At 29.0% G+C, this 14012-nt stretch overlaps 1 protein-coding gene across 6 annotated transcripts; it reads left to right on the forward strand.

Moving 5' to 3' along the window:
- On the forward strand, nucleotides 1–5889 carry LOC111027549 (baculoviral IAP repeat-containing protein 7-B-like). Of its 6 annotated transcripts, XM_022305951.1 has the most exons (12): nucleotides 4–100; nucleotides 242–329; nucleotides 714–865; nucleotides 968–1148; nucleotides 1581–1739; nucleotides 1927–2132; nucleotides 2847–2969; nucleotides 3049–3194; nucleotides 3266–3388; nucleotides 3446–3615; nucleotides 3741–3800; nucleotides 5517–5889. In XM_022305951.1, exons 3-12 carry the CDS (start codon nucleotides 728–730, stop codon nucleotides 5702–5704), a joined length of 1494 nt encoding a protein of 497 aa, XP_022161643.1. In that variant the 5' UTR covers nucleotides 4–100; nucleotides 242–329; nucleotides 714–727; the 3' UTR covers nucleotides 5705–5889. The 6 variants fall into 6 exon arrangements, with proteins under 6 accessions (XP_022161644.1, XP_022161643.1, XP_022161640.1 ...); XM_022305952.1 differs by lacking the exon at nucleotides 242–329 and having other exon boundaries at nucleotides 1–100; XM_022305948.1 differs by lacking the exon at nucleotides 242–329 and having other exon boundaries at nucleotides 23–80.
- The last annotated feature ends 8123 nt before the right edge of the window (nucleotides 5890–14012 follow it).

Below are 14012 nucleotides of genomic sequence, written 5' to 3' on the forward strand. Positions count from 1 at the left end.
CAACCTACAACAGGCTACAGGCTTCAAGAACTTACTGATGACAGTGAAGTGGAGAAGTGGCTACAACAACAAATCATTTAGTATGTGGTAACTTTCAATGGTAATTATTATTTTAATAATTACAGGAGTTTCTGCGCATAATATTTTTCTTAACTGTTATCAATAATCATATTTATAAATATTTAATTCTTTCGAGTTCTTGTGAAATCAACTATATGTATATTGTATGCTAATTAATTAGGTTTTTGTTCTTTGTTAAGAAGAACGAATAAAATGCGTCAGATCTAGTGGAATCAAACAAACTAAAAATAAATAGTTAAATTGTTAACGTAAGTTTATATTATTATAAAAGGTCATTTTAATTGATCTTAATATATTATTTGTATTCACCTGTATGTACTGTACGCCTGTACATAGTTTTATCTCTTTAAGTTATAACACAAGTATAGTAGGTAGAGATAATATTCTTTTTATGTATAATATATACATATACATTATACCCATATTTTTTTTGGTCAAATATCTATTAATAGTTGTTCATAATAATTAATAGGTAAATTGTAAAATTCTATAATTTGTTTTTGGCTTCTGTCAAATTTAGTCATCACAACAAAAGTATACATTTTACATTTTTTTTTTACCCCTTTTCACCCTTCAGAAGACTGTTGATCAGTGTTAAATTAAATAATTTAAAATGCATGTGTTCTTTACAGATTTATTCACATCAATGGAATCATCACAGTCGATCGATTTAAAAAATGAAAGCAATAGATTAAGTACATTTGCTGGTTGGCCAGTATCATTTATCATTAGTCCGAAAAGTTTAGCAGCTGCTGGATTCTATTACACCAAACAAACCGATAAAGTAATTATAATTTATAACTAGTTATAATATTATATAGGTTATACAGCTGTAATATTATAGATTGTTAAGTGCTATAATGTTATATTTCTTTATTCATTTTAGGTTAAATGTGCTTTTTGTAATATTTGTATTTGTCACTGGGAATTCGGTGACAATGCTGTTGATGAACATAAACGTCACAATCCTGACTGTAGCTTTATCCTTAGTCAAGACTGCGGGAATATACCTATTATCGAAGGAATTCAGCTGAGGGGAGAATTTGTTGAAAACCATAAGGAAACTGGTCAGTTTTTAGTTTAGTTCATTTTAATAATGAAACAGTATAATTTTTACCAAGTTCATGATAAAATATTAATTTGTATTGTTCAATAATGTTTATTATTTATAATAATGAAGTAGGTAAAACAATTAATAATATTTAATTAACTTTCAATTAAACTTAAAAACAAAACAAAAATTACCTAATAACTTATTAAACAACAACTTTTTTGTTTTCAAATTATAATGTTACTTAATAGTTAATTAAATTATTGTTACTATGAATTATTGAGTGCTTATTCAAGGAAAATATGTATACATATATTCTGTTAATATGAACAACTAATAAATATTGGTACAAGTGTTTATTTAAATACATAAAATAATATTCTTTTAAATTGTACACCTTTCTTACTGTTAGTTGTATAATTAATTAATTTACATTTTCACAAAATAGGTGAACCAATTGATATTCAAGGTTTGGGTGTAAGAGCTCATAGAGTAGCTTTTCATTTAAAGTATAATTCATTTAGTGCTCGATTGAGCTCATTCAGAGGTTGGAATAATGAATCACAAAAACCTGAAGACTTAGCTACTGCTGGATTTTTTTTCACTGGTATGAATTATTTGTATTTGTTTTAATTAGCAATTGACTTGTTTTTAAACTTATATCAGTTATATCAGAATGTATGCTCAGAAATATCAAACATTTTATTTTTTTTTTGTACAGCAACCTTTAATATTTCAAAAAGTTTTATTTTCCCTATCTGTTTAATGAATGGATGTCAAATTAATTATTACAGGTAGTAATGACGAAGTTCGATGTTATTACTGTGATGGAGGTCTTCAAAATTGGGAGGTAGCAGATAATTCATGGGTTGAACATGCAAAATGGTTTCCAAACTGTGGCTTTTTAAATTTAGTAAAAGGAGAAAAATTCTTAGATGGAAGTTTGGTGGAAAGATTTAATGCGCTTTTAAGTAGACCTAGGCCCGATGATTCAACAGAGGTATGTCAAAATTCAAATTTGAATGGTGTATTTACTATACAATAAACGGGTAGTTGAAAATCACTAATTCACTTAACGTAAAACACTCATTGTTTCAAAAGTATTAGTTTTTGAAAATATTTTTGTACATAATTTGTACATACATTTTTAATTTCATATTCTAAAGAAGAATATTTTTTGAAGTATTTTGAGATGAAAATTGAATTATAAGCAAGTAATTATGTAGGTTGTAAGTTACAAGCATTTATAGTTTAGATGAGTAGAATAGTGGACAAACATTTTACAATTTATCTTTGTATTACTTATTTTCTCTTGTTTAAATCTTAAATGCTAAATAAGTTATTACCATTTCTTCACATCATTGCACTAAAAATAACAAATATAATTTTAAAAGATAGAAATTAACAACAAAATAATGTTTTATTTATAGTTATTATAATGTATTATTAGTGATTACATATTATAATTGTTTCTAAGAAATTAATCTATTAACAAATAACCCTGAAACTTCTATTGATGGCTGATGGTTCTAAAATAAAATAAAAAAAAAAAACTTCTATTGATTTAATCTTCAAATTAACTAAATTTTTTAAAATTATCCAAAAAACAAACATGGCTAAATTCACTATCTGTTCAATATTTTTCTATGAATATTATATATTTATATCTTAGCATACTAAAAATATTTTACATTTAACATTTTATTTTTTATAGGGACAAGTGGTTAGTATACACCAAACAGATAACATTTCCCCATATAATATGAGTTCTTCAACTAGAAGTAATGAGACCACTGATCGTCAAATTAGCGATCTTATGCTATTACCTCCTGCACTAGTAAGACAAAGGATTCCTCTTATTTTCTATGTATCTACTCGTTGGGCATTAATTATAATAAGAATCAATGATATTTTAGATGGCTTTAGAGTTAGGCTTGCAACCATCTCAGATTCGACAAGCAATTCGTAGTAATCTGCAAGATATCGGCACACCTTTTCGTTCAATGGATAGTTTTATGCAACAGGTTTTAAATCAAGATCAAAATTCATTTTTTTCTGATGGGTATTTATCAAAACAAATTTGTAAGCATTAAAATAAGTATGTCTTTACAAAAAAAAAAAAATGCATTTTAGAGATACATTGACTCTGGAACAAATTCTTCAGAGAGAAGGGCCAGTGGACAGAACAGGAGTTACTCAGCATCTTTCTAATGCATTATTGTCTGAAGAATCTAGTGAATCTAATGAAAGTGACGAGTAAGTTAGCAAATTAGTATGATTTCAGTTTTATTAAAGTTTATTTCATTTTTACAGAGATAGTAATTTTGTGTTACAAAGCGATTTAGAAGATGAATTAATATCTGAACCTCAAGATCAAAATATAACAAATAGTCAAAATGAAAGTGATACTCTTGATATAAATGAATCTGCATTTATAGCTGACAATGTTCATTCCAGTCAATCTAACGATACTAAAACTAAAGGTATTGAAATTATTTTTAATCATTTGATGAATGATTATGACTGCATTAATTATGTATCACACGTCTACTCCCTGTTTTGGTCAGTTATTAATTTTTTTAATCATTTAACTTTGTGTTAATTTCAGAAGAAGTTAATTTACCAAGTGATGAATCTGGGAGTGGGAGTATTAAATTATCTCATTCAGGTATTTTTTTTTTTTATTAAATGTATCAAATTTATATTTGTAACCACTGTTGTCAACTCAAGAACTAATAGCCTTAATCGTTAATATCTTCTAACTCTAGTGGTCAGAAATATCCTGCTATTTTTAGTGATATTACAATAATGCTCTAATTTTTTTTTTATTTCTTAATATCTCTTGAACTAAGTATTTACATAATTTGTTGTTAAGTAGTTTAAATACATAGCTTATCCTTAAAATTTCCTGACCACTGCCTAATTGACAGGTTTAATATTTCAATGGTTATTAATTCTTACTTAAAAGGCTATCTGTTGTAACTATCACTTAACTTAACTATCAATTGTCAAAAATGAAGTTTCAACAAAATATTAAATTTCATAAAAAATGTTTGTGTTTTAACAAAAAAATCTTCATTTCATAACCCACAATTCAATGTTTAGTATACTATTTTTCTATTTTTCTTTTAATATAAAGCGCTGCGAGCCACATTGAAATATTATGATAAAAATAATTATTCTTATTGAAATCATCAAATAAAATGCATATGTTTTATTTATGTAACATTTTGAAACATTTAAAAATAAAACTGTTCATATCTAAACAAAACATTTCATTTAAATAATATATTTATTATTTAATATTAACAAAATTGGTAATTTAACAGTAAATTATTTGCCAAATTTAGCAATCTTAAAGTCACGTTTCCTCTACACCATGCCGTGTAGTATTACATACAAGTATTCAACTGACACATAAATGTTAAAATGTTGTAATACGAATCACTAAATGATAAATGCTATCATGGTTATTATTATTGTTTATCATTATTACATGATCAAACAGTGACTAAAATTAAGTTATAAATAAATATGATTTTAAGGATGTTAATATTAAGTTAAGAATAACAAAATACTGCTATTATATTAAAATATTATTATGTTTTTGTGGGTTATAAGAAACAACAGTTGGCCTTTTAACCATCAACTTATTTAACTTTATAAACAAAAAAAAAATGTACATTATACATTTTTATGTCATTATTAGTTTTTAACAAAATCATTAACATTCTAAATAACTTTTTATGACTATACAATGTTCCATGTACAATTTTTTTTAAATCAAAATATTTATTTGTAAAAAAGTCAAAAGCCTCTTACATAATATTTAATAAAATAAGGAACTCATTAGTACTATTGTTCCCTGTTATACTCTATTCTGAATAAGTTTGAAAAACTATGCACTCTTGGAACCGTAGGGCCTTCTGTGGTTGGCCAGTTGTTAGCTATTTGCCAACCTTATTTGGAATAGAGTATAGTCTCTTCCGTTCACAACTTAATGCACTTTAAAATCATAAAGAATGTATTTCTACTATATACTCAAAAGCAAGATCCTTTTTAATTCAAATTTGTTTAATTATTGCTATGATCATTTTTGTTTGCATTCCAACAAATTGATTACCTACTAGTTATTATTTAGTTAACGATTTTTTTTAAAAACTTGGTGCAGGCATGACAAAAAATATTATGTTTAATATGATAGAGTCTATCTCAAGAAAATTTCATAATAAAACAGTGTCAAACATGTTTGTAGTTAAATGCTCTCTGCATTTCCCATTTTTAGTCAAACCTATTAATTTAGATAAAAAATAACCTATTAATATAATATTTGAAAGATTCATAATTATGACTATTGTCATTAAAATGTATTATTTTAATTTAGATTTAGAAGAAGAAAACCGTCGTTTGAAGGAAGCCCGCCTTTGTAAAATTTGTCTAGATCAAGAATTGGGTGTTGTTATGTTACCTTGTGCTCATTTAGTTGCATGCATCACTTGTGCTTCTAGTCTACCAGACTGCCCATTATGTCGACAGACCATCAAGGCTACTGTTCGTACATTCCTTTCTTAATGATTGACATTATATTTACAAATTTTTACTTTGCACTTAATTCACATTTGTTGAACATTTAAATACTTAACAAATTTGATGTATAGATTGCCTGTTGCTATTTATATATATATATTTAATGTTAACCTTTACTAAAAGAAAAAATTGGAAATTTCAAATATATTAATGTTTTGTGTGATTTTCAATATTTCTATATTTTAAATCATAGTAAATTGGTAATTTTTATTCTATTAGAATATTTCAATTTAGGTAGAAAAATGTATTGTTTTTTTCTTAAATAATATGAAAATTAAATTCAAAATAGTTCTGTATATTCCACATTTTGTTTAATTTGTACTCATTCTTAAATTTAGACTATTATTTTTATATTTTGTGTAATGTGTATGATAAGTAGGTATGTAGCTTACATTTCAAATGCTCTCATCAAAAACTTTGAATGTTAAATTACAGACAATATTATACAGAATGTAAAGAAGAAAATTACTTTTACTTTAAATAAATACTAATAGTAAATTTTTTGATGGCGTAAAGTGTTATGTTATTATTATGTTAAAAGTATAATAACTAAAATGTTGAGTCATTAAAACTTAATAAAGTTAATAATGAGATAGTTTGTACATAGTGATTCATTTAAATTGTTTAAATATGTTATTTATTGTTTTTAATTCTTTTAAAGTTCCAATCATTATTTCTTTAGTTTTTATTTAATTTTCCAATCATGTGTAAAAGAAACAGTGATCTATTGAATAAATAAATTCAAACAATAGAGAACTGACTCATTTAAGAAGATCACATTTCAGGCTGTTAAAATATTGTTATAACTCCTAGTATCTTAAGTAAAAATCATTCTAAGTATTCCAAAAATAAGTGAGTGCTGAAAAAAATATATTTTTAAAGTTTGATTTGTTATAGCTTTTGATGTTCAAATTATAAAATAGACTTAAGATGTGAATGTCATTGTCTAAATATTATATTAAACTGTAATATGATATTAGTCCTTTTTTTTTAATCAATATTTTTCAGTTCTTGAGAAAAAATGTGAAATTGTTAATTTTTCTCATTCTATCATTTTCTCTGAAAAGCTATTAAAAACACTTTCTAACGGTTATTAGATTAGAACTTTTGTATTGACTATTAATGAATTAGTTACTTTTAATAGAAATGTAATACATATAATATATATACAGTGTTTCCACTTTATGGTGCCAGGGATGTTGTATGTATAACTCCACTTTAAGCCCTTTAAGGTATATTTTGTAAATCAATTAAATACTATTACATGAAACCATGATTAAAGATGTGCATAGACAATGTATTATATCTTTAATCGTGTATGGAACATTTGTCTTCAAATATATCTTCTAAGACTGGGATATAAACTATCATTTAAACACTTAAATATAATAACTACACAATATATTTATGCATATAGATACTACAAATACAACATAACATACTTAAGTAGCTGGTATATTATTATTTATGTTCATTTAATCTCACCATGAATACCTTAAGACATAAATCTACAAATATAGAAATTCCTTTTACTATCTAATTTATTTTTAATTATATTTAATGAGTTTAATGGTTATTGAAGAACCCACTATTTTGATTTTTCTTATGATATTTTCTCAATTATTAAGGTTCAATATCTACAGAAAATGCTTAAAATGATTCACGAGTTACAACAGTTCACAATTATACTTAGAATTTAGATAGTTATATAACATTTTCAAACCTTTTGGGAGCAACTTTACTTTATAAAAAATACTTATATACAAAATAAAAACATATATGTTTAAATTGAGAATTTTTTTCCTCCCTTCTCAGTTCTCAAACTCTGCCACTTGATCTATAACATTTTGCTTTCAGAACATTTAATTTTGTATATATTATATATACCTACTATATAATATACTTATAAAAGAATAACGAAAAAATGTAATTATTTGAAATATTTTATCACTGCCTAAATCAGTGTAAATGTGTAATGGTAGAGCACAACATGGTATTTATATATTTTGAATTGTAATCAAGAATTGAATCATAAAAATAAATGTTTTTGTGTCCATACTTTATAGACCATAACGTCAACAGTCTTCTGGTTTTAATTTTCATCACAATATAAGATATCAGATATCGTCTGGTATGCTACCTATATTTTTATATCCATACCTTCTGACACGGGTCTAAAATGACGAAGATTCGTTAAAGCGAAACGGCGATAATAATCTTTACATTTCTAAGGACATACGATAACAAAAAAAAAAACTTAAGTACCTATGTGACCACCGTCTAAGTGGTGAGTTGAGACCAGAGAGAATACAGTGTTCGTTTCAAATTCTTATGTATTGTGTACAAGAAAAACGCAGTTATTCGTAAGTGTACCCCTCACATCCAGCCCCACGTCGTAAAATCACAATAAAAGAAATCCGTATATTTGCGCAATCTAATTTCCCCCCCCCCTTTTCTTACTTTCCTTGTTGACACGAGTTACCTACGTTCATAATATTATTATATCTTAATGTCTGCCTCTACTTAGTGCATACAGAGAGATTCGATTACCAATGAGCAATGGCATACCAGTATATTTTAATTAGTCATCGCTATAATATTAATATTTTTAGTAATGTATTGCCTACGTCCGCTGTTTAAATTGTATTTCATTATTCTATTTTTAATCGCGCACAAACGTGTAGTACTTATAAGCTCCCCGACAACAATATTTATCTCCAGAGAAATTTTTAAGGCTTAACATTTCTCTCACCGGATGTTTAGGTTCTTGGGGGGTACATAAAATTGTCGATTTTGTGTGTTTTTCGCTTGCTGATGCCTGGTTCAGAGATCAATGGCTATTTTCGGTCCAATTTTGTATTGCTTAAATAGCTTAATAATATTTTGTAGAGAGACTGCCATTATGTTACATTATCATGATTTTTCGTGCCCGTATGTTAATCTCTATTCTAGGCATGTTTTGTCAGATAAGTGAATATTTCAGTATAATAACCATATAAACCAAAATCTCCGGCGGGTGTGGCATTCGTGCGCAAAAAATACAACACAAACAAAGAGCTGGCACGGTCGCTATCTGCCCCCCCCCCCCCAGTGAAAATTGAAAAATCTCTCGGAATTCGGATCATAATATTATTATTATCGAAACGGTGGTCTCGGACCCGAGCGTGTGTGCGTGTCACTCTTTCTCTCGCTCACACACACGCACACTCGCATCTCTCTGTCCCCCTCACGTTGCAGCGGGTCGGGGGAGGGTGGGGCCTCCGCGTGAGAAACGGTCGGCACACTTGAAACACGGTCCGAGACTCGAGACGCTCGTTTATTGTGCTCCGTAAAGGATGACGGCGATGAGGTGGAGGAGAAGGAGCAGGAGGACGAAGACGACGTGGTGGCGGAGTAGAGGCCATTGCGCGGCGCTACGGCGGCGGCGACGGCGACGGTCTCACGCGCCGCCGAGGTCGCATTCCTCGCCGTCAGACCGTGTCCTCCGCCCCGCCACGCTCGTTCTTTCATGCCGCGGCCGGGAAAGGACCGTTTTTCGTGTAGACCACGGCGCGGCGGGGTGGAGGCGTAACGTTCTTTTGTGCGTTGCGCGTGCAATATACGTAGCGCGCACTCGTTTATACAGGGCGATCCGCCGTGTTCCTCCGCCGTTGTTCTGCCGCGGAGATAATATTGCGGAACGACGAAAACTGTTGGTATTCGTACGACTGCGGCTTGTAAAAATACAATTCAACACTCACCGCAGACGACCGGATTTTCCCGCCTCTGTACGCGGGTGTTTTTTTTTTTATTTCCACCGAGTCGATCGCTGATTTTCCGCGTAGATTCCGCGAAACGGCCACGTCGTCACAACCCACGACCACAGTAATTGTAAACAACAACAACAACAACAACAACAACAACAACAACAACCGCGCGCACAATCCGACGCTCTGCATGCCGCCCCAATGATTGGCCTGCAGTTTCCAAGGTGCACGGCATTGTTCTTACGATTTAAAACAATATTATTCGTTACCATATCGTTTCGTAGTCTCGTCGCTCCGGGACCATAATATACCCCCCAGTTCGAATTGTACGAGGGTGTGCCTACCTGGAAAATATTATATTACATTACGTCCTGCATACTCGAGGCTTTCCGCGACCGCTGAAAACTTTTGTTCGATGCCCTGCAATGTACAGTGGTTTTCTCGTTTCCAGACAATGTGGGGCTGGTGTTAGACGTGCACAATAATATTATGTTACTCCTACGAATTCTTACAAAACGAGAAGTGACTAAAAATCGTTATTAATTTCTTTCCTTGCAGTAGCTTGTCGTGTAACGTTAAAGCCTCGGTTACACCCACAAGCACGCTCCCAGTTAAATCTGTTCAGGACGTCCTGTTTTAAATGAGAATATATTATATTAAAATATAAGCCGTAGGTACATATATTATAGACACGTATCCGGTAAAAGCATAGACGTAAAGCTTCGTCTGCGATATAATATTCTGATAATATTATAATAGTATAGGTGATGCGTATGCTTTACCGTTATTGTAGCAATTGACTGCTATTGTGCTTCGAACTATATTCACTTATATTCCATACAGACCACGACGCGATCCACGGACTTCACCGTTTGAAGAAAGGAGCTATGTATAGATGTGAGAGATTTAAAATGAACAGTGAAATGGTTAAATACAAATACTGCATTGGTAAAATATGCCTACGAAATATTATTATAATTATTATTTGTTTTTATAGGTTCTACTTGTGTACTGCTAAACAATTTACAATAATGCAATGGTAAATCTATACGAATTCATATTAAATATACTTAACATTCACCATTAAGAATAATATTCACAACCTATAATTTTATGTACGTTGTACTAAATTATATTATACCTAAATAAAATATTTCGAAGTTATATTCCTTATGTAAAAATTATTTTTTTATTATTACGTTTTATTTTCAAACATATGCGTACTATACAATCATGAGTCATATTTATGATTATCATATGAGGTGAGGTCATGAGACTTAAATCGTTGACTTGGATTTGATTTGTCCAACAAAATACAATATTATACCTATATAATATAGGTACTTAAAAAAAAATATTTCAACTTGACCATCACGTATTACCATATATACCACCATGGTACTCTCTCACTATCACGTTATAGCATTGCTTTTATCGTGTAATTTATAAATGAAAAAAATGAGCCAAAGTGGGGATATGTTACCCTCAGATTTCAATTTATAATTCATTTTAAATAATTTTTTTTTTTTACAAGGAAAACAGAATAATCGTTAAAGAAAGCCAGTTAAAAAATGCATTAGTTTTTTGTGGTATAATGTTTATTATTTGAATAATTATACACAAACATAAAGTATAGAATATATATCCCCTGACCCCTGTGCACATGTTTATAAAATATTATTGCCATGAATATATTAAAAAATCTAGTCGTTTTATACAGATTTTAATTTTCTCAGTATTCGAACAAGTCACGGCTGTGGTGTGCTGGGTGCACAACTGTATGTTATATAACATTTGTACATTAAATTTAAGTTGTTAAAAAAATCGAATATATACCTACTCATTAAAAATATATTTTTTATAACTATACCCTAATCCTATATTTAGTTACAAAACCACTTTTCTTACTGGCATTTACATTTTAATTTGATAAAAATGTTATTCAAATTTAAATACATCAATTGTAGTATAGTTTATAAATAATAAATATATAATATCCCTAGTACTAAGGTATAGTACATAGACTCTCTGTCTTTATATAAATATTATATTATATTTACTCATAGGCACATATGTACCTAATACCTATTATAGCACTATAGCATGTATAATTTTATTAGCTATACTATCTTAAACAAGATGTGAAAGTATATAATATTTTATTTTACCTTCTCCGACATAATATATTATAGAATAGAATATAGGTAGGTACATTTAATTGGTTAGACCAAAAAATAATATTTTTGGACCAACCTACACGGTGTCTGTTGCAACACGGACCTCTGCATGCGTATATTTATAGTATCTACCTATCCATTATAGTTATTGCTTATAAGTTATTAGTCATTACTAATTACCTTTTTTATAAACTATATAGGTACATATATATTTCATAAAATTCGCCAAGTATATGTAATGTATTGTGAATATCCGTTAAAAATATAACTGTTGATCGTGAATCGTTAATTAAAAAATTGAGCTAATTATTTCACTATACTAAATAGTTTATAAAATAATATTATATAATATCTATATCATAATATTCATACATACTATTAATAAGAGTGCGCATGGGGGCAGCATCATATGCCCCTGATTTTTTTTGAAACTAGATTAACATTACACGTTATTGGTTTCTGTCAGTCCAGTATTGGACGGCGGGATATAATACTATTTGAAGCAATTGCTTCATAGCTTCATCTTCATAGCTTCAACATAGTAAATTATCATTTTGATGTAATAAAGGGGATGGTTGGTTGTAAAATTATTAAAAATTTGCTTCAAAGACTCAAAAAGTTCGCGCCTCCACTGCCTGTCACAATATCTGAATATCATAATTCATAATAGAGATATCGAACTATCAAACAAGTATACTAGACTGTGGTTGATGGTGGATTGGGAGTCTATTAATTCTCATCTAACCTAAAATTATTTTTTCATACATTAAATAAAGTATAAATTATAATGAATTTTATTTATGGAATTACTAATAGGTACTATAAAAGGTTTTTTTCACTTGTCTCTCACCCCGGACGACAATTACAGGACATGTTCGTACACTATGGACTATGGTATTGGTATATCGTATTCGTATATATATAAGTATATAGCCTGTTACTCATTTATACAAATCTTACGTTCTAATGGAAATTACTCAATTTCCTGGCCTCTCTTTAACGGCGTCTTGTACATGTTTTGTAATTTACCAAGAACAACGCCTTCTACCATTTAGGTGTACCTGTAAAAACACCACGTTAAAATTAAATATAATCGCTTATGTGCATACAGAGTGATTCAACAAGCTATGTCAAGCATAGTAACTTAAATTAGGCCATTTAAATTCTGTTTTTTTGGAATACTTGCAGAGGTCCATATTTTTAAATATTTGTATTTTCTATACCATTTAAGAAGTGTTCTGTAGTGACTCAAACTTATTTTGTTATTTTCAAAGGATTATTGAATGTTTATTATAAATCGTTAAACAAATGGTCATTTTTGAAATGTGCATAATATAGTAGGTGCACAGGAATTATAATGGTTCTGGCTTCATATATACTACCCACAAATGAAATCTTTAACTGCAGCGAATTACAAACGTGGGATTTATCTTATATGTAGGTACACAGCTATAGCAGCCTTATATAGGTATACCAGATACACATGCATAATATTATAGTATATACAATTTTTGGTTTGTGATTTTTTTCTACGAATATGATACGACTGATACGAGCAATTTTTAAACAACTCAAGTCAAACTACGTGTTTCTTTTTTAGTTATAAGCTTATATTATACAATCAGTCATCAGAATTACATACACATTCCGATTACAATATTTCATACACATGATTCATGCTTCAATGTTTGACATTGATGGATGAATTTCGATAAACATTGTAGGTGCATATTATTATAGCCAGTATAGTATATAAGTATATTTTATACTAAAATTTAACAAATTCGTTTGTTGTCATACTGTATTATATAGTATAATTATTAATTATATAATATAGTTTATATAATTATACATAGATGTTTAATACTATATAATTCAATATAATATAATATCTAGAAATTGTTAAAAACTAAAGTATTTAGATTTACAACTTTATGTATTTTTATAACCGACTTAGTGCCCACTCTAAAATACTTATATCATATGAAATATTTATTTTTACATTTAACTATTTATAATTTATATATAACTACTAACTAGTAATAAGTATCTTGGCTATTGGCTATTGCCATTGAATATACTACAGTATATTTTATAATCAATGCTATTACTTTGATAAATTGCCTAAATCTATAACCCATTACACAACAACGCTAATAATTACAATGTACAATTGAAAAGTGGGGACTGAAGAGTGAAGCGACAAGATGCAATGACGGTTGCATGCTGTTGCAGGTACCTAAGTATTTAATTTCAATGAATACAAATTTGTGTAGGTAATTTGTGACCTTGAGAGTGCAATTTAATAATTTATTAGGCATAACTGCATAAGACTGCATTTCCTATAGAGTTAAAAATATGTAGGTTTTT

Source organism: Myzus persicae, unplaced genomic scaffold (assembly GCF_001856785.1).
Source record: "Myzus persicae strain clone G006 unplaced genomic scaffold, MPER_G0061.0, whole genome shotgun sequence".
Lineage (NCBI taxonomy): Eukaryota > Metazoa > Arthropoda > Insecta > Hemiptera > Aphididae > Myzus > Myzus persicae.